Here is a 23,649-nt window from a genome sequence, read left to right on the forward strand (position 1 = left end):
TGTAACTGTCAACACAATTTCTATTTTTTATTTATTTAGACTGGTAAATGTTTGAATTGAATAATAAAAATAAAAAGACAAAGATCAGACAGAAAAAAAAGATTAGTCATAACAATTTCTAAAATAATTTCATCCTAAAAACCACAAAATACATCTGTGACAAAAGTAATAGTTTTTTTTTTTCTTTTACAATAATTGAATCCTCTTGTTTTGATGAATACTAAATGTTTATTTTATATAAATAACATGTATTATTATTAATAACTAAACTGTAGGTTGAACAAATTGTTTAGTTTTATCATCATCATCTTTATGAGTTAATGAACAGAGACAAAATGCTGCGTACTGTCTCTTTAAATTCAGGTGTTCTGGGTTCACCCAGAGCTGAGACTAGAACGTGTGGCGGCCTCAGGGTGGCGCTGCTGTGTGTAGACGCTGATGATGATGAAGATTATCTGCTCTGTTAATCTCATCACCTCCAACACCAGAGATTACTGTCTGTCCTCACGGGCGGGGCCTACTGTCCACTGACCCCGCCCTTGGTGTGTGTGTGTGTGTGTGTGTGTGTGTGAGAGATTAGTGTGGATTTAGCTGCAGCAGCCGAGGATTCAGGTGAACAACAGACGGTCGGCAGCTCTGAGACGTGAGTAAACACACACACGTATTGTATAAATTGAGGTGTTACCATGACAACTTAACATGTAACTATGCAGCAGATAAAGTCAGAAATAATATTCAAACAAATCAGTGACACACACACACACATATTCACACGGTGCATCTATTAGCAGCACTTCTTTTTCTATGAGGGACAATTCGGGGTTCATCATCTTGCCCAAGGACACTTTGGCATGCAGATGGGGAAGACTGGGAACGTGTGTGTGTGACTGATCATGGGGTGGAGTCATGGTATCAGAGTCCCATAACATTTCTTAAAGGGCCCATATTGTGTAAAATTCATTTTCTGGGCTTTTACTATCTGTAATGACTTGAAGGCGTCAGTAGGGGGCCTCAAAGTATGAAAACCGTCACTCCACGGACTTTTTCACTCAGTCCATTCTAAGAAATATGTTATTGAAACGTCTCGTTTCGTACTTCCTCACCCTTATGATGTCATCATAGAATCGAACTCTTCCCTCAGCCCCATCCAGTGGGTACCAGTCCAGCCTCCGAACCCACCACTCCTCCATGTTGCTGAGCTAGCAGCTTGTTAGCTACCACAGGCTAACCACAACAACAATACTGAAGAAACACTGCAGCGTGGAGGGATGCAAGGAAGAGAATGTGTCCGTGCACGTTCCTCCTAAGAACGTTACTGTTCGAGACCAGCGGTTATGCTTTATTTCTTCTGACGTGCCGTGTCGCTATGTTCAGCAACATGTCTGCTTGGTGTATTGAAACTCCGTACTGTAACTCGGGACGTTACTCCTACATTGGCCGACTGTCCTGCTAAAACATGAACAAACATGAGGACGGTGTAACTTACAGTTAAGAAAAATCCTGTTGTAACCTACTGTAAATATGTGGCTGGTCTTCTATAGCTGTATCCAAACATAATGTGACTTTCAGCTGTGTTTACCAGAGAGATCGTCAATGCGCCAGAATGAGACCAGTGATAGGCCTGGTTGCGTGTCACTCAAAGTGCAGTTAGCCAATCAGAGGAGAGGCGCAAGAGGCCGGCGAAAACAGCCTGTTCTGTCTGCAGCTGCAGAGAGAGGCAGAAGAGAGGACATGGAAATACACATTGCAGCAATTTTTTTGACTTTAAACCACTGATATATCATATTAGGGGGACCAATACCTCAAATTAAATCCCAGAAAGGTGTAAAATATGGGCCCTTTAAGCATGTGGTTTATGGCTAAGTTTGGTCCATGTCCCATCTGCTAACATGGAGGAGGACTTTGTGGCCTATACTGCAGACAGCCACCAGGGGGTGATCGACGTGATTTGGCTTTACCTGAAATAACATGTTTACAGGAGGCGAGCTGGAGTCTGTCTGTGACATCATCAACAGGTGACGCCCTTCCCATGGTGCCCTGCTCCCTCCAGGGTCACCATGGGAGACGAGCCTTACCAAGAATGTCGAGCTCAGGAGCTGTTTGATGAGTTTGTGTCGGCGTCGACCTGCAGGGCGGTGCTGCGAACCTTCGGCCAGTTGTGTGAACATCTGCAGATGGACACCAGCACCGCGGAGAGGCCGCTGTACCGACCAATCAAATGCCGCCTCAATTACTGGAGGGCCAACGCTCTGTGGGCCAAGCTGGACCGAAGGGCTGCACAGCAGGAGTATCTGAGGGCCCGGGTCTGCAACAATACAACGGTACAGTTTATAGAAGTTATTGCTGTTATAAACGTCATCGACATTATATATGTTGTTTGACATTATATATTTTAAAGATGTAATAAAAGTTATATTGTTTTCTGTCTCTCTCTCTCTGATTCTTTGACTGTGTTCTCTCTCTCTCTCTCTGATTGGTCAGTGTGTGATTATTGGGGCGGGGCCGTGCGGTCTGAGGACGGCGGTGGAGCTGAGCTTCATGGGAGCTCGGGTGGTGCTGCTGGAGAAGAGAGACTCGTTCTCCAGGAACAACGTTCTCCACCTGTGGCCCTTCACCATCCATGACCTACGGGGCCTTGGCGCCAAAAAGTTCTACGGAAAGTTCTGCGCCAGCTCAATCGACCACATCAGTGAGTCAGTGATCTGCTACACATGTGTGACAACAGCAGCTGGATCCGCTCATCAGCGCCACCTGTGTTCTTCTCCAGGTATCCGTCAGCTGCAGCTGGTCCTGCTAAAGGTCGCCTTACTCCTGGGGGTAGAAGTTCATGTCAATGTGGAATTTAAAAACCTGGTGGAGCCGCCGGACGACCAGAGACGCAGTGAGGACGTTATTTTGATCAAGAGATAAGACATTTTTGATGATCTGTATACAGAGTTCACCTGTTTACCTGTTTACCCCTTTACCTGTTCACCTTTCCAGAGATTGGCTGGAGAATGGAGGTGAATCCAAAGTGTCATCCTGTTAATCATCTGGAGTTTGACGTCATCGTTGGAGCGGATGGACGCAGGAACACGCTGCCAGGTACAAAAACAGGAGTCAAGTTGTAAAACGTTTCCAGCTGAGACGAACAAAGTCGAGTTAAAGTGATTCCGTCCTCTGATTGGACAGAGGAGGGTCCTCCTGACGTGTCTGTGATTAACAGGTTTCAGACGTAAAGAGTTCAGAGGGAAACTCGCCATCGCCATCACGGCCAACTTTAAAAACAGAAACACCAGCGCTGAGGCCAAAGTGGAGGAGCTCAGCGGAGTCGCCTTCATCTTCAACCAGAGGTTCTTCCAGGAGCTTCGACAGGAAACAGGTTTTAATTTACGCTTTATTATGTTTTTTATTAAATTCATGACAAAGATTTCTGTTACTGTTCTCACATATGAGCGTTTCAGGGATCGACCTGGAGAACATTGTCTACTACAAAGACGACACTCACTACTTTGTGATGACAGCGAAGAAACAGAGTCTGTTGGAGAAAAGAGTCATTCTACAGGTAAAGGTCACCTGGACACAAAACACACTGAAGACTGACACATCCAGTTGGTGGCGTCACAACCATCACACGTGTGTTGACAACCACGGAATCGAATGGAAATCTGAAAAAGATATTTAGAAAAGTTCAACTTTAAACATCAGAGAGGAATCGGAGTTAAAACCAGGCGGGTCTGAAATAAGAGAAAATCTTTTCCTCCATCAGGACTTTGCTCACACTGAGCAGCTCCTTTCACGGGGGAATGTGGACCATCATGCGTTGCAGGTGTACGCCCGCGAGGCTGCCAACTTCTCCACAAATCACCAGCTGCCGTCTCTAGACTTCGCCATGAACCACTATGGTCAGCCTGACGTCGCCATGTTTGACTTTACCTGCATGTACGCATCTGAGAACGCCGGCATGATCCGACAACGCCAGGGACACCAGCTGCTTGTCACACTGGTGGGGGACAGCCTGCTGGAGGTGAGACAGGTTTCTGGCAGAGGTGAGACAGGTGGAGGGACAGAAAGTGTGTAAACCTGTCTCTGTCTGTCTCTCTGCCCCCGCCCCCCTCAGCCCTTCTGGCCAATGGGAACAGGTGTAGCTCGTGGTTTCCTCGCGGCTCTAGATTCAGCCTGGATGATCAGGAGTTGGTCTCAGGGCGGAGCTCCGCTGGACGTCCTGGCTGAGAGGTGAGAGGACGCACCTGGACACCACACACACACCTGGACACCACACACTCACATAACACACACACACCTGGACACTCCACACACACACACCTGGCACCACACACACACACACACACACACACACCTGGACACCACACACACACACCTGGACACCACACACACACACACCTGACACACACCACACCCACACACATGGAAACCACACACACACACCTGGACACCACACACACACACGGAAACCACACCCACACACCTGGACACCACACACACACACACCTGGACACCACACCCACACACACACACCTGGACACCACACACTCACACATGGAAACCACACACACACACCTGGACACCACACACACACACACACACATGGAAACCACACACACACACCCACCACACTCACCTGGTGACATCTCTTGTCTTTCAGAGAGAGTTTGTATCGTCTCCTCCCTCAGACGACTCCAGAGAACATGCAGAAGAACATCAGTGTTTTTTCTGTGGATCCAACGACACGCTACGTCAATGTCAACACACACCGCATCACACCTGACCAGGTACACACACATACACATACACATACACATACACATACATACAGAGTCATCTGACCACACAGCCAGCCAATCTCATCATTGGATGATGTGTTTTCAGGTGAGACACCTGCTGGACACTGGAGAAGAGGCGGGGCTTAATGCAAACTGTGGTGACATCATCCATATGCCTTCGCCCAGGACACTCAGAGAGGGTGAAGTATTTAAACCCCTCCCACTTTAAGATCACCCACCCTCAAAAACAACCCCCTCCCATTCAGCAACAAAATCCTCCCACTTCACACTAACTCCTCCAGCCTACTTGATTCGATTTAATTAGACCTCCTATTTTACAACAGTTTATTCTGATTGGTCCTGTGTCTGGTTGCCGTCTGACAGAGTCCGCGCCTCAGACTAATCAGCTGCTGACGTGGTGTCAGGAGCAGACGCGTGGTTACCGGGGCGTAGCTGTGACTGACCTGACTACTTCTTGGAAGAGTGGCCTCGCTGTGTGTGCTGTCATCCACCGATGTCGACCCGATCTCATGTAACGATAATTAATGATAATAATTCATTATAGCTAAAAATCATTGATTGATCCTCTGACATCTCTAGAACGATGGCCGTCATTTACTGAACGCTGATTTACCTCCTGTTTGTCCTCAGAGACTTTGACGCTCTCGATGAGTCGTTGGTAGAAGAAAACACTCGTCTGGGTTTTGACGTCGCAGAACAAGAGTTGGGGATTTCTCCTTTGATGACGGTGGAAGAAATGTTGTCTGTCGGCGAACCGGACTCTCTATCTATGGTCGTTTACCTGAGTCAGTTCTACCAGCTGCTCAAAGATTCACCGCCCCCTGCTGGTGAGTGCACCACACTGCGCTCTGAAAAACTGTTTATCCACAGGAATGAGTCAGAAAATCACAAGAACAGATTATTAAACCAAAACATATTAAAATGAACACCCCACTATTATATTATTATTATATGAATTGTTGCTGCCATCATTAATAATCAATAACATCTTTACACTCTTATTGTTTCATTATAACACGTCAGAGCTGAAACTTGATGGTGCACAAGTCTCTCTCTCTCTCTCTCTCTCTCTCTCTCTCTCTCTCTCTCTCTCTCTCTCTCTCTATCAGATTGATCAAAACAATTGACCCAAAAAGACAAATGTTTAAATAACATGAGTCAGAAGAAGAAAAGGAATCAAATTAAAAACTAATTAATAATAAACAAAGAATTAAATAAACAAACAAAAATATGATAAAATGAAAGAAAGTCTAAATATGTAAAAAAAAAGAAACGGCAGTGGTCTTTTTGTTTCAGGATGTTTGAGTCGGAGCTCAGATCTGAGGTCAGCGCTCGTCACTCCTGCCTCCCTCCTCAGTCGACTCGGACACAGTCCGTCCAGGAAATCGAACCCAAAGGTTCTGTCTGTTTGAATGTTTATAACTTTATTAACAGTGTTTAACATTCAGCTGAACGCAGCCTCTGTGTCAACAGGAGCTAAAAGACGCTGCAGGTAAAAGGAGGAAGACCAGTGGACTGAGTGAAGAGCAGCAGGAGGTCAGTGTTTGAAGTCTTCTTCCACACAATTAAAACCTTAAATTAGAACTAAAAATCATCCATCAGTTTATGATTCTTTCTATCTATCTATCTATTTATCTATATTCTATATATCTATATCTATATATATAGAGATATATATATATATATCTATATCGAGGTGCTATGTTTTCAGGTTGTCCATCCCTACGTTCGTAACAAATTTGAAGAGATTTCCGCAGATGTTCGACACCTTCAGAGCATTTTTAAAGGTCCGAACCTGACGTTTCCTTTTATCCTCCCCAGTCATGTGACGGGGGCGTCGACGGACAGATGTGTGATAACGCGTCTTTGTGCATGTCCACTGGATCCAGAGTTCGTCTGATGGCCAATCAGCTGCAAGCAAAGCTTGACCAGACGTTATCTTCTTCAGCTTCACCTCACCGGGTGAGTTCAGAGACTTTTCTGATCCATAATTAAGTGACGTTGGATCGTCGTCAACAACAACAACATTTCTTGATTGGCTAATAGTTGTGGAATGTTCCTTTAATGACCTTTATGGACAGTTTGTTCCAGCAGAACTCGGAGAATTGAAATTTAAATAAATGCCTGTTTGTATCATTTCTGTTGTTGACCAGCAGGGGGAGGTGTTGTCCAGTGTCCATACAGCCTCAGAGTGTGCGGATGCTGCTGCCCAGCCGTCGTCATGGAGACCGGTAAAGTCTGAGAGCAGTAGAGATGGATGAAGATTTAGGATGTTTTTTTTTATATAAAACAATAGCAGAAGTTCAATGACTATAAAGGAACTTGAGTCCACAAAACACTTCTGGAGTTTCAGGGGTCAACAGAGTCAGAGCAGAATCTGATACAGCTGAAGTAACTTGTGACCAAAGCTTCAGACATAATTAAAAAACATAACATGTCTCCATACTGCTCCTTTGCTGTCATCAAGTGTCCACAAGCCCCGACATTCATTTTCCACAAGAAACAAGGTCATTTACACCATCAACATGTAGAACAGACATGTCAAACTCAAGGCCAGGATATAATTGTTCCACGGGCCGAAAGTGACCTGCGGTAAAATTATATCCGGCCCACGATAAAATATCATATGTCTATCTTAACTGGCCTGCCGGGAAATAGGACGCACACTTTTTTGGGTGAAAAAAGGTCCATAGGCTGTGCCACGGTGCGCAATGCCTGGCTAGACGCACACGGAGTGAGCGAGCGCTTCTCTCCACTCCTCTCACTCGCAGAGTATTTGATGATATTAAATTATTTTTCCAGCGTTCCAGAGATCCCAGTGCCTGCCCCGTCAAGTTCACCATGTCTCTCAGGCTTATCTCTCTATATTTTTCCTTCCTCCTATCTCCATCTCCTTCCGGCCAGAGAGCCAGGCGGCATGCACAGGCTCCACTAGGCGAGCCACGGTGCGCAATGCCCGGCTAGACGCACACGGAGCGAGCGCCCCTCCTCACCTCCCGAGTATTTGGTGTTATTAAATAATTTTTCCAGCGTTCCAAAGATCTCAGTGCCTGCCCCGTCAAGTTCACCCACACGCTTTTCTCTGTGATGAAGATGAACAAAAACCCACACAGGACTAGTCTCATCATATGTACATCTGGCTCTGGCAGATGTACACATAAAAGAAGAATGTTGTCTACCTAAATATGTTTTCTTATTGCACTTTATCCAATATCCTGTCTATCATGTCTAATAAATGTTGACCCTGTTTGGCCCTCGACGTAGTTCCAGTTTTTAATTTTGGCCCTCTCTGTGATTGAGTGTGACACCACTGATGTAGAACGTGTAAAACATGTTAGATCATGTAGAACAGGTTTTATATGTTCTAACATGTTTTAACATGTTCAAAGTGATCTATCATGTTTAACATGACCAGCCAATGTTCAATGTATGAAACTAAACATGTCTCAGATTTGATCTGATATATTAACGATTTTATATGAGTTGTGATTCCAGGATTTTAGGATGATTGTATATGATATTTGGCTTTTAAATTATTTTCTGTCATGATCCTTGTGTGAATCTGTTTGTCTCTACAGAGAAAACGAACTCTTCAACAGGAACAGATGAGTTTCCGCTTCAAAGAGAAGATCAAGTGTCAGAGCGCCCTCATCAGGGACGAGAAGGTACCATGCTGCAGTGCATTCTGGGTGTCTGTGTTGTGTTTGTCACCTGTTCTCAAAAGAGGTGCAAACGATGAACTCTAACCTGGACTGTGGGCGTATCAGGGTCGTTTGTGTTTTATTGTCGACTCTTCAGGGCAGAAAGTTCTCATGATGAATCTGCAGATGACAAGTTTTATATCAGAGACGAGTTGAGATCAGCCTGAAGCTGCTCATGTCTTTCCAACCAGACCTGGAGTCACAGATGGTAAAAATATATAGTCACAGCATCACGACACTGAATAACAACACCAGGATGAACAACCACATCACTTCCTCCTCCTTTATAAAATCTGTACAAATATCACAGCAGACTCAGAAGTTTTGGGATTTTCCCCAAAATCATCATTCTTCACAAATGCACGATTCATGTTTTCAGCCTCAGAGGGACTTTCTGAAGATTTACATCATTGACCCAAGTTCAGGTGAGACGTTGTTATAATCCAACAACCGTTGCTTGCCGCTGCCAATACCTCTTTGAAAACTTAAGCTTTTGTCACTTAAGTGCAATGAATCCTGGGAGAGGTTGGGCCATGAAGAATCCACTCCTTCACTTCTTGGGGATGAAAGGACACACTTGAGAATGAGACAGACTGCCTCTGCTGCTGTGATGCAGTTGATCTTCAAATGAAGGATGAGGCCCCTGAACAGAGACACAGCGACAGGTTCTGACTGATCTGACTGTTTATGTTGAGAACAGCAGTGGGCTGGGATGGAGCCTTGAGGAACCTTTCAATGAAAATGGGCCACAGAAGAATGTGGCCTGTGACCACAGAGAAGATTCTATAATGAACAAAGCAGGTTTAGAGCAAGAAGCTTCAGACCTTCACAGGTTTCTAGAAGGTGGCATCAGTGGTGTTTCTGTTCTATGGCAAGCTCCAACACCATCTATTCAAATATCCTTCATATTCATAAATGACAACATCAAATAACCTTTTCCGTGTGTATTTTTAGAAAGTTAGCTCGTTTAAAACAAGTGGAAGAAATCTAATGGTTGAAATCTAATGGTTAAAATGAAGTAAAATAAATGTGATTATGTTAATTACTATTCGGCGTAATGTTGAGGGACGAGATGTTGAGAAGAGAACTGATTGATGGTTTGAAATCTGACGTCAGAAAAATCCGCTGATTATGTGTCTATGATATAAAATATCGAGAACAATAAACACATCTGTTTTATCTTGTTTCTTCAATTTCCACTGACGTGTTTCTTTTGTTCTTTTTTTTGTATCTTCAGTTTCCCGTCTGCTGCAGCGATGTCTGTTTCTTCTGTCAGCAGAGAGTCTACGTGATGGAGCGTCTGAGCGCTGAGGGCTTGTTCTTCCATCGCAGCTGTTTCCAGTGTGATTTCTGCAGCAGCTCGCTCCGACTGTCGGCGTACACCTTCGACCAACACGCCGGTTAGTGTCACTGAAAATACGTCATCGTTCACACAAACTTGCAAATATTTCTTCACGGTTTGTAGTTTAGTTAAAATATTTTGATGAAACCCTAATGGGGGATGAATTTTGCCAAAGGGTGTCCTCACTAAGATAGAAGTACAAACGAAGGGTGTGTAGTTTTATGTACAATATGTGTATTGTGTGTTTGAGCTTCGGGATAGGGTTAGGGTTGAGCTCATTGGTCACATGGGGAGGGTTTGAAGTGTGAGACGGGAACAATTTGAACATTGATGTAAAAACTACAGATCAGGCGCTACTGCGTGGATGTCCATCCTGACGCTGCGTGGACATCTATCCTAATGCTGCATTCACTGTCTCAGGGAAGTTTTACTGTCTCCATCACTACGACTGTCGTCTGAGCACCACCACCGCGAGGAGGCCGATGGCGTCTGACACATCAGCTTCACACCGAACGTCTGTGGTAAGAACGCACAATGTTTTCTGAGCTAATGTTAAGTGATGAACGAAGTTGACACTGAACAAATGAAAGTTAAAACAAGTTAAACATGTTAGAATGACTGAATGGTCACTGTAAAGTGTTTTGACTTAAATTTTCTATTAAAATAACTACATAAAGTGTTTTAACTTCATTTGTCTCCTTACAATATATATATATATATATATATATATATAGGTGTGGAAATGTCTCGATTCTTAGATGCATCGCGATGCGGACTTGGACGACTCTGCATCGATACAGTCACTGAACATAATCGATTACATTTTTCTGCTACATTCATTTTTTTAGCGACTTCCCACCGCTGAATAATTCTGAGAGCGCTGCTTCAGGACAGACGCACATTAAAGTTCCGGTCTGTGTCAGAGTCTGTTTCCTCCTCTGACCTGCGCTCACTTTACACTTTAACAATAAACACTGATCACAAGTTATTAGGACATGTAGAGGACTGATGTTTACTTTGAGTTGGTTTGATACTCTAGAGTTTTGAGACATATGTTTAAACCTGCTACACAACACGAGATGATGTGATGCGCACAGTCCGGACATCAGGGTTAAAGTGAGCTGAACGATCCAGAGACATGAAACATCATCGATTGATAACTTAATACATGTGATTATCAGTTTGTGTGTGAAGAGGGACAGAGACAAGCCCACACACACACACACACACACACACACACACACACACACACACACACACACGTGTGAATGTCAGTGTGGAGAGCGCAGACCACTGTCATACACTTACTGTGTGAGTGTGTATGTATATATACGTTATTCATCAGTGGATCTGTGTCATGATGAATAAATTGATTCAGGGGGTGTGTTGTTTTGTTGACAGGCGTCTCAGGGCTCAGGCCCTTCCCTCCCCTCCTCTGACTCTCAGGACTGGGCTCAGGACTGGGCGGAGCGCCGCCGTTCGTCAGGTGAGCGCTTGTCACCTGCGTGGTCGTCTCTAGATTTCTTCTAGATTTGTCAGCTGTTCCCTCGGAGCCTCACTCTGGAATCACTGTGCTTTAGTGTGTGTGTGTCTCTGTGTGTGTGTGTGTGTGTTTGCGGCCGTGCTGGCGTGTTTGCAGAAGTTTCTGTGATGGCGGCGACACCCGAGAGAATCGAGCTCGAAAACTGCAGACGAAGCTCGACCGAGGTGGGGCTTTGCGAGGAGGCGGAGCTCCATGAGATCTCAGAGGAGACGTTGAACCAGTTCAACCTGAACGTGGAGCAGAAACAGGAAGTGAGGTCAGAGACAACGGCGTCGACCTTTGACCTGTTTTTAATTTAAAGTAGAATCCAACTAAACTTTCAACTGTTACATTAAAATTATCTTACAAACTTTGTCATTTACTGAAACCATTGATTTTCCATACATGGCATTTTCCTCTTCATCATCCTGCTCTTCATCTTCTTCTCTGTATTTGTGTTTTCAGTTCAGAGTCTGGGAGCGATGAGGAAGATGATCGAGGAGGTCATGTGACCTCAGTGGAGGTCAGCGCTTCATTGAGGGAAACTCTGCATCACCTCCTCAGGAGAAATGAGGATGAAGAGGAGGATTATGACGAAGGCAGTGAGGTGGAGAACAGTGAGTTTCACATCTGTCCTTTGAATCCTTTGTTTCTGTGTGTGGTGTATATGTCTCCCCCTTCTGGTAGAGTGTCAGTACACTCAGGTGTGTGGAAAACAGGTCCGAACCAATTCAAAAAACATCTTATTAAACTTAATCGTAACTTTAACTTTAACCTTAACTTAACTTGATCATATATAGATACATATTCACTTTTATTGAACATTCTTCCGGTTTTTATTCTGTGATTCTGTTAATCATTAAATATTAATGAATCTAAATATTAATCACCCCGCCCCCTTCCCACCTCAGGGGAGGAGTTTTCTAATCTCGTCCCTCAGAGCGTCTCCTCAGTGGCAGGAAGTGACATCACAGGGTCTGAAACACCTGTGGAGCCTTACTCCACACTTTCATCATTGACTCCGCCCCCTGGTACCACGCCCTCCACCGCTTCCTTTATCACCATACCTGACTCCACCCACTATGAGGGCAGAGACACTGTGGTCGCAATGGAAACAGCCAGTCAGCAGCTTGTGCCCCGACAGTGGGGCTCCTTTGATGACATCAGCCCTGAACTACCACTGAAGAAACCCCTCCCCCAATATGAAACATGGGCGTGGTCAGAAGAAGCTGAGGCAGGGTTTGATGAGGACGTAGAGACAGAAAGGGGGAGGAGGAGACATCACCTCCCCACCCCTCTGCAGGGCCTCCTCCAGCTGAAGGGGCTCAAGGAGGCTCCGCACCCTGGACAGGTGGAGGTGGAAGGAGGCGGAGCCAGAGCTCTGTGGAGGGCGGTGTTCTCCGGAAACAAGAAGAAGGAGAAGAAGAGGGGCTGGAGTTCACCTCCAGTAAAGACAAAGGTTACAGCCAATCAGAGGAGAGCTACAGGTGATGATGTCATAATCACACATTCAGAAAGACGGCGGTCTTTGTGATGATGTAATAATCGTACTTCCTGTCTCCAGATATGAGAGGAAGTCTGACTGAAGAGTCAAATCTGGAATCATCAGCGCTGCTGCAACGATGTTCGCTAAAACCCAGGAACAACGTAAGCAACCAACCAATCAGAATACAACCAATCAGAATTCAACCAATCAGAATACAATAAGTTGATGATGTCTGGTGTGTGTAGCTGCGTCTGGAGGTGTTCGACCTCACGTCTGAAATTCACAGAGTCACAATAACGGAAGAGGAGGAGGAACAGGAGGTGATCAATAATGTGATTGATACATGTCTCAATAATGTGATTGGTACATGTGATGGATGTGTTGTAATATGTACATGTTATCGATACATGTTGTGATTGACAGGTGTTGTGATTGACAGGTGTTGTGATGTACATGTTATTTAGACCTGATGGTTTTTAAATCCCTTTTACTGTTTTTGTTTTTCGTCTTTCTTCTTCCTGCATCTCAGCCGTTGTATGTTCCACATGCTCTGGCTTTCAAACGATCATACGCCATCAAGGTAATGAGGCATGTTGTTCGGCTCTAACGTCCTGGTGTCTGTCCGCTCATCTGTTTGTGTTGTTCCAGAGACACTCTGGGAGGGACAGACTCCCCCTGCAGGACTCTGATGGCCAGTCCTCTTGTCGCACTGAGGTTGTCGGGGTCGTAGTTGAGCTGAAGGAGCCGTCCAGTCTGAGCGTGAAGGAGGCCTTGTTCCACAGAGAGCGAGAGGGCGAAGATGAAGACCTGGACACGAAAATCACCAGACGAGTTCAGAGAGCTGCTCGACGACAAGCGAAACAGGAACAACAGAAGAGACTTCACAAGGCTCAGGTGAGTTTACCGGAGGACAAAAGGTTCATCTCATGACAAGAGGTTCAACTGACGACAGACACGTCCCTGTGTTGTGTATGAAGTTGTGATGATTGTGTTGTGTATAAAGTTGTTTGTGTTTTAGATGATCCAGAGACGTCTTCAGCAGGTTGAACAGAAACAAAGAGAACTGGAGGAGAAAGGAGTGATGGTGGAGAAAGCTCTGAGAGGAGAGGCTGGTACACATATATATAAGATACACTGTGTACCTATACAGGTATACTCTACATCTATAAATATACACTGTTTATATACAAACATGTATACACTGTACTTATCAGATTACTATGGAGACTCTATCGACTGTCAAGAAGTCAACCTTCATCTCGGAGGTTAGTAACAAATATATATACTATGTTAACTGTCAGTGTCCTTGTTTCTGACCTGTCTGTCTGTCTCAATCTGATCTGTCTGTCTCTCAGGGCTGAGTCGTGTGGAGAACCCGGTTCTGATGCATCAGTGGTTCCAGCTCGTTCAGCAGAAGAATTCTTTGCTTCGATATGAATCTGAACTCCTCATATTGTGAGTATCTGACCTGTGGTGTGGTTCAGGGTCACCAGAGGGTGACCTGTGACCTGTGACCTGTGTTTCAGTGCTCGGGAGCTGGAGCTGGAGGATCGTCAGAGTCGTCTGCAGCAGGAGCTCAGAGAGAAAATGGCCGTTGACGGTAAATTAACTTTTTTCTGTTTTAGTAAATATTTCAAAATTAAATACAATTTTTATTTCTGTGTGTTGATTTTTTGTTATTTTGTGTGTGTCGCCGTTGTGTTGTTGTTGTGTTGTTGATGTTGCTGTGTTTTTTGTGGTCTGTTTTTTGTGTTTGATGTGTTGTGTTGTTGGTTTGTTGTTAGGTTTGTGTTTATTGAGTTATCTCGATGACCCCCCCCCCCGCTTCATCCGTCAACTGGGCAGTTGAAATGTGGATCCAAAGGCAATGCACTGGCTCATCAAAGCTCTTCACTCTCACATATCCCCTTTAAGTCGGATTGGTTTTGTTCAAATTTATTTATTAGTTTTTTATAAGTTTACTTTAAAGTAAGTGTAAAGAAAGATTTCTTTGTAACTTGATTAGATACTTTTAAGGTTTCTAATATTATAAGACAGGTTTTGTGTGCGTGGTCTTGTTTTGTGTGTGTTGCTGTGTTGTCTGACTTGCTGCTTCTGTTCTCCAGACCACCTGAAGGGGGCGCAGCAGCTGCTGGAGGAGCGTATGATGTTGGGGGAGATGTTGGAGGTGGCGCAGCAGAGAGATTCTCTAGTGTCCCTGCTGGAGGAGCAGAGAAAGCAGCAGCCACAGGAACAGCAGGACCAGAAACTGGACCTGAAACCAGGACCTGTGACTCAGCTGATCCTGGACCTGGGACTCAGCTGATCCTGAACCTGGTCTCAACATATCCAGGATCTCTTTGTCCAGCTGAACTTAACCTGACAACCCACAGTCAGGCTCCGTGGTCACATGATGCTGGTTTAAACTTGTTAAGTTAACCCATTAAGATCGGGGTGGGGCGGGGCCTACTGGGGGCGGGTTCCACCTTGATGAAGTTGTGGTGGTTATTAAGGGTGTTTACAAAGGTTTGGAAGTCTTCTTTGGAGTAGGTCCAGATCGCCCAGATATCATCCAGATACCTAAAGTAGTATTGGGATTTTGTTTTTGTATCTGGAAGACAGTCTACTCCCAATCTGCCATGTATACGTTTGCATATGCTGGGGCAAATAGTTTGCCCATCGTTGTGCCTTTTAATTGAAGGTAATAAGGTCCATTAAAGTGGAAGTCATTCCTGGTTCGACTTAAATATAGAATATGCAGAATTTCCCTTTCCATCCATTTCTGGATGGCTGCATTGCCTAACGGTTTGTCGATGGGTGTGTAGAGACTGTTGACATCTGCTGTGAACAACATACAGGGTTCCTGTAGCTGCATGTCCCATATATGTTGGATGAAGTCCTGTGTATTTTTAAGGTAGCTAGAGTATTTTGTTGACAATAGGGTTAGGAATGAGTCAATGTTTTCGGTGATGCCATAACTTTCACTTTTGCAATCAGAGACAATAGGGTGTCTGAGGGTACCTTGGTGTCTGAGGGCCTTCCTCTTTTAGGTAGGAGATCTGCTTATATTGTTCAGTGTTTTTATGGTTAGCAGGATGTCCAACATCTTGGCGATCATTTTGACTGTTTCTAAATACATAGGTTGTTCTAAGGTTATGTAGTAAGTTGTAACTTGTAGTTGGTGTAGGGCTTCATGAACATATTTGGTCCTGTCCATGACTGTGGCACTGCCTTTGTCTGCCAGTTTGATCACGATGCTTTTGTTGTCCATTCGATCTTTTAGAGCTTGTTCCTCTTCTGGTGTGAGGTTTGTTGAGTCCTATTCTTGTTTCAGGGATTTCAATGTTGACTGGTGTAATATGATTAGGGTGAGTTGTTTGGGTGGTAATTTGTCTGATGCTGTTTCCCACAGGGATTAGGGAGAAATGGTCTTGGATTTGGGGTTGGTCCAAAGTAGGCGCTCAGTTTCAGTCGTCTGTTATTCCGTAAGGTTGATGAGTATGGAGTCTATTACTATTTGCTTTGTTCCAAGAAGGTACAAACGTTAATCCTTTCTTTAACAGTTGTTTTTTGGTTTGGCATTAAGTCATAGTGGGTTGATAGGTTAATGACCTCCTTATCTAATGGTTCAGTCCCCCTCCTGGGTTGATTTACCCTAAAAAAGCCTTCAATGTTTGCCATATTTTCTGGCCCGATCTGGGTGTCCAATATACCTGGTCCCAGTCTGTGCAGAAATAATTCCTTTCCAGGTGGGGGATTTGACGGCCTGTTTCCTTGATTATGAAATTGAAGGACTTGTTGTTCTTAATCCTCTGGTAGTTGATCAGAGCAGTTAATTATAGGAATAAAGATCTCTAGAGATAATGGTGGCTGCTATTAGTATAAAATGTGTGTGAGTAGGAGGGGGTTTCCTTGTTTTCTGTTAAGGCCGAATGAAAGGATCACTTTGGTCAACATTATAAATGACTACAGAGCCAACACCCACCTGGTCCAACACTTCTGGAAACAGGGACTAAGGAACTTGGTCAAGAGGACTCAGCACAATCAGGACTGGACAACCTACCACAGGAGAAGAACAGAAGAACACTGGATGAGAAGACTAGACAAGATTCCCGAATAGAATGAACAAGAAGGACACCTTATAACAGATTGAAATGGAAGTGTGTCATTTGTGTATGTGATATTGCATGAGCAATTGACCAGATGTTTATCTAAAGGGTCAACATTAGGTTTATATGGTTGGGATCTCACTCCGGGGGTCGTCCACAGTGACGTGAAGGCAGGATGTCTCCAACACTGATAAGACACCAGGAGACTAATATATATACCTTTACATGACCCAATGGGAGGGGCCTGTGGGTTCTAAGAACACAAACCTCACGTCTGTTATTTGCTCATCGTTAAATGTCATTCAAATTCATGTGAAGTGTGAGTCCATCTGCAGATGCTGAAGTAAAATAAAGAAATAAGTGTTTGACTTTGTGCCTGATAATTGACACCACAAGATCTGCCAAACAAGGGACTCTGAGAAGAAATGTATAGTTTAAAAATATAATATGCAGTTATTTTTTAAATGAGTCCATGTCTCTTAGTCTTTAACTAAATACATATTCATATTGACCAGCCCTTGATTGAATACTTCCTGTGTTTTTAGCTTCAATAATTGTATGAGTTTGTCGCCTTTGATCTAATAAAATAAAGGGGATGAAAGTGATGAGAAGATGGGACAATGTTCAAAGCTGAAAGCCACAGAATAGAATCATCAGGTTCCTTTCCCCGGCTGTAGCCATAACAAACCCAGATCTGAGTCTCCCCTCAAAACAAGATAAAAGAATTAAAAAGTAAATTATGTATTAAAAAAATATCCTTTCACTTATTTGAGGTCAACACCTTAAAAAAAATGAAAAAAGAACCGAATAATAAATGAGTAATAAGAATAAATCTCACCTCTTCCCTCATGACAGTGAGGTACATTAAGAGGAGGCAGAGTCAAACTTCAAACATCTGGATGACCAGGAAGGCAATGCTTGTCTGGGCTGTTCCAGGTTGTTTCTGGGGGGGGGCACCCTGGCATGTGTCCTGGGGGACCAGGGAGGCAGTGTACATCACGGCTGGCCTTGGTTTTTCTTACCCTTGGGTTAGCTTGGAAGGCAACATTTAGTCAGGGCTGGTCCTTGTTGATCTGGGACACTAACCCTAACCCAGTGTACATCACGGCTGGCCCTGACCTGTCCTATCCCTGGGGGGACCTGGGGAGACCGTGGTACGGTATATTTTCTCCATGAGTTTGTAGCGTCTTTCCCGAAGGCCGTGCCAAATGCTCCAACACTGACTGGCCAGACTAGGGCTACCTTCCGGTGTTAACAAATAGTCTGTGCTGTGCAGGGGGTAAGTACATGCCCGTTGGGGTATTGGGTTATGGTATTTGGTCTAGAGTTGGTATAAGGGCTATGCCAGAGCCCTTGGTTGGTGTGGTGGTTGAGTAAGTGGGATTGGGGGCTTCTGGGCCGAAGTTAGGGTTCCACTTAGGATTAGTGATAAAAGCACATTGGAGAAGGAGATATTCTTGAATAACTTATTTTGTGAAGTTGGGAGACACTTGGAAAGTGGTTTAGTCAACACTAATAAGGGTACTGCGGATCGATTGTTACCATCCCCGAGCTTCTAAGACCTTGGGAAAGGGAAAACCCTAACCCTCTGAAAAAGTGAGGCGATATTTTGGTTTAACTTTTTTGGTGAATGTTGTAGAGACTTGGGAGTAGGCACTACCCCCACTAATGTGGTCTTGGCCGATCGATTGGTACATCTACGAGTTTGTAGCACCTTGGCAAGTTTTTCCATTTTCCATGATTATGCTAAGTGTTTGGTTTGGGTTTTTGGTTGGGGTTGGGGTTGGTGTTGTGTTTTGTGTTTGGGTTTGGATTTGGGGTTGAGTTGGGTTTAGGGTTGTGAATGTGTTAGGGTTAGGGGTTAGGGTTAGAAAAAATATCTCGATGACTCCCCCTGCTTCGTCCGACGACTGGGCAGTTTGAACTAGGGAGTCAAAGGCAATGCACTGGCCCACGCACGTCATCGACTACTCTCCATTCTCACCTATCCCCTTTGCCTGAAATGGCTTTTGATATGAGTTGGTTTTTAATATGAACGTTATTTTGTTTTGGGATATTGTTCCTTTAAAAAAACTGGTTTAAGTTTTGTTGATATTTTAAATCTTTCATTGTAAGTGCTTTCTGTTTTTGTTTTCTGTATTGATATTTCATGATTTATTGCTTCTCATTCCATTGTTTGAATTATTGGTTGTTTGATTTTGACGGAGTTGGTTGGACTATTATTTCTATAGATACTATTTTAATTTCCTAATTTTACATTATGGAACACATCATCAGTAGTGGACCTCAGGATCATCGGGTGTTTCGGCCATCATCACTAGACACCCTCTCCGAGGAAGGCCCCACAGTTGATCAAGCCCCAGGGTGTGTCCAACTAAGTTTTATTATAATCTAATTCTAAGATAATTTAGAAAAGGATTCACGGTTTTGTTAAGGATCAACTGGTTAGTATTAGAATTAATATTAAGGATAAAATGGTTTGGGTTTGGATTAGAGTTAAGATTAATATAAAGGATTAAAAGGTTAGGTTTAGGCATGGGGTTAACTGGTTAGGTTTAGGCGTAGAATTAACTGGTTAGGTTTAGCGGTTAGGAATTAACTAGGGAGCCAAAGGGTTAGGGTTAGGGTTAGGTTAGGGGTTAGGTTAGGGTTAGAAAAAATATCTCGTGGCTCCCTGCTTCGTCCGACGACTGGGCAGTTTGAACTAGGGAGTCAAAGGCAATACCGCACTGGCCCACATGCGTCGCCGACTACTCTCCATTCTCACCTATCCCTTTGCCTGAAGTGGCTTTTGATATGAGTTGGTTTTAATATGAACGTTATTTTGTTTTGGGATATTGTTCCTTTAAAAAAACTGGTTTAGGATTTTGATATTTTAAATCTTTCATTGTAAGTGCTTTCTGTTTTTGTTTTCTGTATTGATATTTCATGATTTATTGATTCTCATTCCATTGTTTGAATATTGGTTGTTTAATTTTGACGGAGTTGGTTGGACTATTATTTCTATAGATACTATTTTAATTTCCTAATTTTACATTAGACATCATCAGTATTAGTGGACCTCAGGATCATGGGTGTTTGACCATCATCACTAGACACCCTCTCCCGAGAAGGCCCGCCGTGATCAAGCCCAGGAATTGTGTCCAACTAAGTTTGTATAATCTAATTTCTAAGATAATTTGAAAAGGATTCTGGTTTGTTAAGGATCAACTGGTTAGTATTAGAATTAATATTTAAGGATAAATTGGTTTGGGTTTGGATTAGAGTTAAGATTAATATAAAGAAGTTAAAAGGTTAGGTTTAGGCATGGGGTTAACTGGTTAGGTTTAGGCGTAGAATTAACTGGTTAGGTTTAGGCGTAGAATTAACTGGTTAGGTTAGGGTTAGGAGTTGGGGTTAGGGGTTAGGGTTAGGGTTAGGGTTAGGGGTTAGGGTTAGGGTGGGGGTTAGGGTTAGAAAAAAATATCTCGATGACTCCCCTGCTTAGATCCGGCTTGACTGGGCAGTTTGAACTAGGGAGCCAAAGGCAATGCACTAGCCCACGCACGTCGCCGGTACTCTCCATTCTCACCCTATCCCCTTTGCCTGAAATAGCTTTTTGATATATGAGTTAGTTTTTTAATATGACGTTATTTTGTTTTGGGGATATTGTTCCTTTAAAAAAACTGGTTTAAGTTTTGTTGATATTTTAAATCTTTCATTGTAAGTGCTTTCTGTTTTTGTTTTTTCTGTATTGATATTTCATGATTTATTGCTTCTCATTCCATTGTTTGAATTATTGGTTGTTTGATTTTGACGGAGTTGGTTGGACTATTATTTCTATAGATACTATACCCATTCCTAATTTTACATTATGGAACACATCATCAGTAATTAGACCTCAGGATCATCGGGTGTTTCGGCCATCATCACTAGGCACCCTCTCGGAAATACGTAAGTGATGATCCAAACCCCAGGTGTGTCCAACTAAGTTTTATTATAATCTAATTCTAGATAATTTAGAAAAGGATTCACGGTTTTGTTAAGGATCAACTGGTTAGTATTGAATTAATATTAAGGATAAAATGGTTTGGGTTTGGATTAGAGTTAAGATTAATATAAAGGATTAAAAGGTTAGGTTTAGGCATGGGGTTAACTGGTTAGGTTTAGGCGTAGAGTGCTGGTTAGGTTTAGGCGTAGAGTGCTGGTTAGGTTTTAGAGTTAAGGTATTGATTAAGGTTAGGATAATGGTTAAGATTAGAATTAAGGTCATGTTGAGGCCTCTGGCTCTGGCTCTGGCTCTGAGTTTCAGCCCCTAGTGGAGACTCTGGGACAACATCCTTTAAATTCTGGTTCTCTTCAGTAGGTGGAGTTGGATAAATAACTGAGTCATACTCACTCTGCTCAGTGCCCAGTGAGGTTGGAACATAGGTTTCATCCTTCTGTTAGTTTTGGAGAAAGGCCACGCCGTGAAAGCTCAAACCTCAGCTCAAAAAGTCCTCCACTGGGAATGATGGAGCTCCCTAAAAGTTCTGTGCCCCCGCCACACCGCCTGGCTCAGAAACTTCTGAGCAATGCTCTGTCCCTTACACCAAGACATGCTTTAGTATTGTTACAACAGACTTCATCTTGGATTTCTCCATGGATTGATCTAAAGAGCTGATTCTCTGTGGGGCAGGTGTGGTCTGTGTGTACACTCCTTACTCATGGTTTTGCTGAGTTGGAATTGTATATTATAAAGGATCTTAATTAAGAGAACTCCCTCTTAGGATGGTAAATATCCTATAATTTTAGTTTAGGTGGCTTATATGCAGAATATTTTAGAAAAGTGATGATGTTAAAGGAAACAATCCCATAATGCATTGCAGGAGAAGTGTGTCTCCTGGTAAAAGAGTCTATGAGAAACATGTCAAACTTGTTTAAAATTGAATAATTGTGACCTAAAACAAGTCAAACTATTAGAGTGAATTAGGTAGAGGACCCATCTATATGAATTATTTATCCAATTGGTTAATAGTCTCCTTGGATTATCTGTGAAGTACATTAAGTTTCTATTTATTCAGTTCGGAGTGGTTTTTAGTATTATTATCTCTTCCTTAGTGTGCCAGTAGGAATTGAGTGTTTGTCTGACAAACTAATATAAATTGGTACTCAATCATTCAATTAATAAATAAATAATGATTAAATAATTAAAAATCTTAAATTAGAGAAATTCCTCTGGGTGATATTTTTCCTGATCGTTTTGGTTATTTTGCAGATAAGAGAGTAATTTGACTAGACTTGTTTATAAACCAATCCCATCATCCTTTGAGGAGTAATGGACCAATCAGTAGACCATGATTCTTTATTAAGTTAAAACACCTTTGTAATGTCTGTAAAATTATTTATTATCATAAGAATTTAATCCAAATGTTAGAGTAGATTAAGTAGGGTCCATCCTTACTAAATAATCAATTTATTGGTTAATTATTCCACTAAATTATCTGTTAATTAAATTTAGCTGTTAAAAATGATAAAACTGATATATTCTTAATTTTCTGTGATAACATAATGAGGGAAACAGAGTCAGGGAGAGAGACCTATGCAGATTCAAACCCTCCCCCGCCGGACGGGCTGTGGACTCTGTCTCCCCCTTTACTCCCTCACTTGAAGTGAGGGAAGAGGGAGAAGAGGTTTTTATATATTAAATGCTTTACATATGAGTTGGGATATTTATGTGTATCTTATTTATATAATTGTAAGAGATTTCAATATAATAATTGTAATTATTTTTGTGATTTCCTCTAGGATTTGTTTTTAAAGGTGACCTCAGGTAAGTCTGGATAGTGTCTGATATTCTGAAGATGATTTTCCATCTTTTTCAGGTTTGAGGGCAGAGCTAGATCTGGAGTTTGTTCTGCACTCCTGCTGTGAATACAATCTGCTGGTTCTGATCTTTGCTCGGCTTTCTTGTGGTTTAAGTGTCGTTGTCAGTTAGACTGGTTTGTTTTGTGGATTTGGGGTCCTTGGACTGGTTCTTTTCTCCTTTGTGTACGCCCATCAGTTCCGTCCTTGTGTTGATTCTTTGGCTGCAGAGAGCAAACGTTTAGAAGGAGTAGGCAAATGGTTTCTCAAAGGCCGTTAAATCCGATGGCTCTGGCTGGGTTAGGGTTAGAAAAATATCTCGTGGCTCCCCTGCGCCCGTCGGCAACTGGGCAGTTTTGAACTAGGGAGCCAAAGGCAATGCACTGGCCACATGCGTCATCGATATCTCCATTCTCACCTATCCTTGCCTGAAATGGCTTTTGATATGAGATGGTTTTAATATGAGCGTTATTTTGTTTTGGGATATTATTCCTTTAAAAAAACTGGTTTTAAGTTTTGTTAGTATTTTAAATCTTTCATTGTAAGTGCTTTCTGTTTTGTTTTCTGTATTGATATTTCATGATTTATTGCTTCTCATTCCATTGTTTGAATTATTGGTTGTTTGATTTGTGAGGTTGGTTGGACTATTATTTCTATAGATACTATTTTAATTTCTAATTTTACATTATGGAACACATCATCAGTAGTGGACCTCAGGATCATCGGGTGTTTCGACCATCATCACTAGACACCCTCTCGAGGAAAGGCCCGTAAAGTATTGAGGTCAAGCCCCAGGGTGTGTCCAAGCTAAGTTTTATTATAATCAATTCTAAGATAATTTAGAAAAGGATTCACGGTTTTGTTAAGGATCAACTGGTTAGTATTAGAATTAATATTAAGGAT

The 23,649-nt window shown here is 42.9% G+C and overlaps 1 protein-coding gene across 5 annotated transcripts; it reads left to right on the forward strand.

Annotated features, from left to right (window-relative positions):
- The first annotated feature begins 542 nt into the window (after positions 1–542).
- mical3b (microtubule associated monooxygenase, calponin and LIM domain containing 3b) lies at positions 543–17,291 on the forward strand. Of its 5 annotated transcripts, none has more exons than XM_035148075.2 (33): positions 543–643; positions 1,979–2,321; positions 2,482–2,689; positions 2,768–2,881; positions 2,983–3,084; positions 3,206–3,361; positions 3,444–3,544; positions 3,749–4,006; positions 4,100–4,215; positions 4,646–4,772; positions 4,870–4,963; positions 5,148–5,295; positions 5,415–5,611; positions 6,081–6,181; positions 6,258–6,320; positions 6,606–6,746; positions 6,938–7,015; positions 8,363–8,449; positions 9,723–9,885; positions 10,248–10,348; positions 11,229–11,313; positions 11,467–11,626; positions 11,815–11,966; positions 12,261–12,836; positions 12,914–12,996; positions 13,081–13,155; positions 13,365–13,415; positions 13,484–13,729; positions 13,854–13,947; positions 14,050–14,100; positions 14,191–14,290; positions 14,362–14,435; positions 14,941–17,291. In XM_035148075.2, the coding sequence occupies exons 2-33, from the start codon at positions 2,058–2,060 to the stop codon at positions 15,138–15,140; spliced, it is 4,566 nt and encodes a 1,521-aa protein (XP_035003966.2). In that variant the 5' UTR covers positions 543–643; positions 1,979–2,057; the 3' UTR covers positions 15,141–17,291. The 5 variants fall into 5 exon arrangements, with proteins under 5 accessions (XP_035003966.2, XP_047194614.1, XP_047194615.1 ...); XM_047338658.1 differs by having other exon boundaries at positions 6,941–7,015; XM_047338659.1 differs by lacking the exon at positions 13,081–13,155.
- The last annotated feature ends 6,358 nt before the right edge of the window (positions 17,292–23,649 follow it).

Source organism: Hippoglossus stenolepis, chromosome 22, assembly GCF_022539355.2.
Source record: "Hippoglossus stenolepis isolate QCI-W04-F060 chromosome 22, HSTE1.2, whole genome shotgun sequence".
NCBI lineage: Eukaryota > Metazoa > Chordata > Actinopteri > Pleuronectiformes > Pleuronectidae > Hippoglossus > Hippoglossus stenolepis.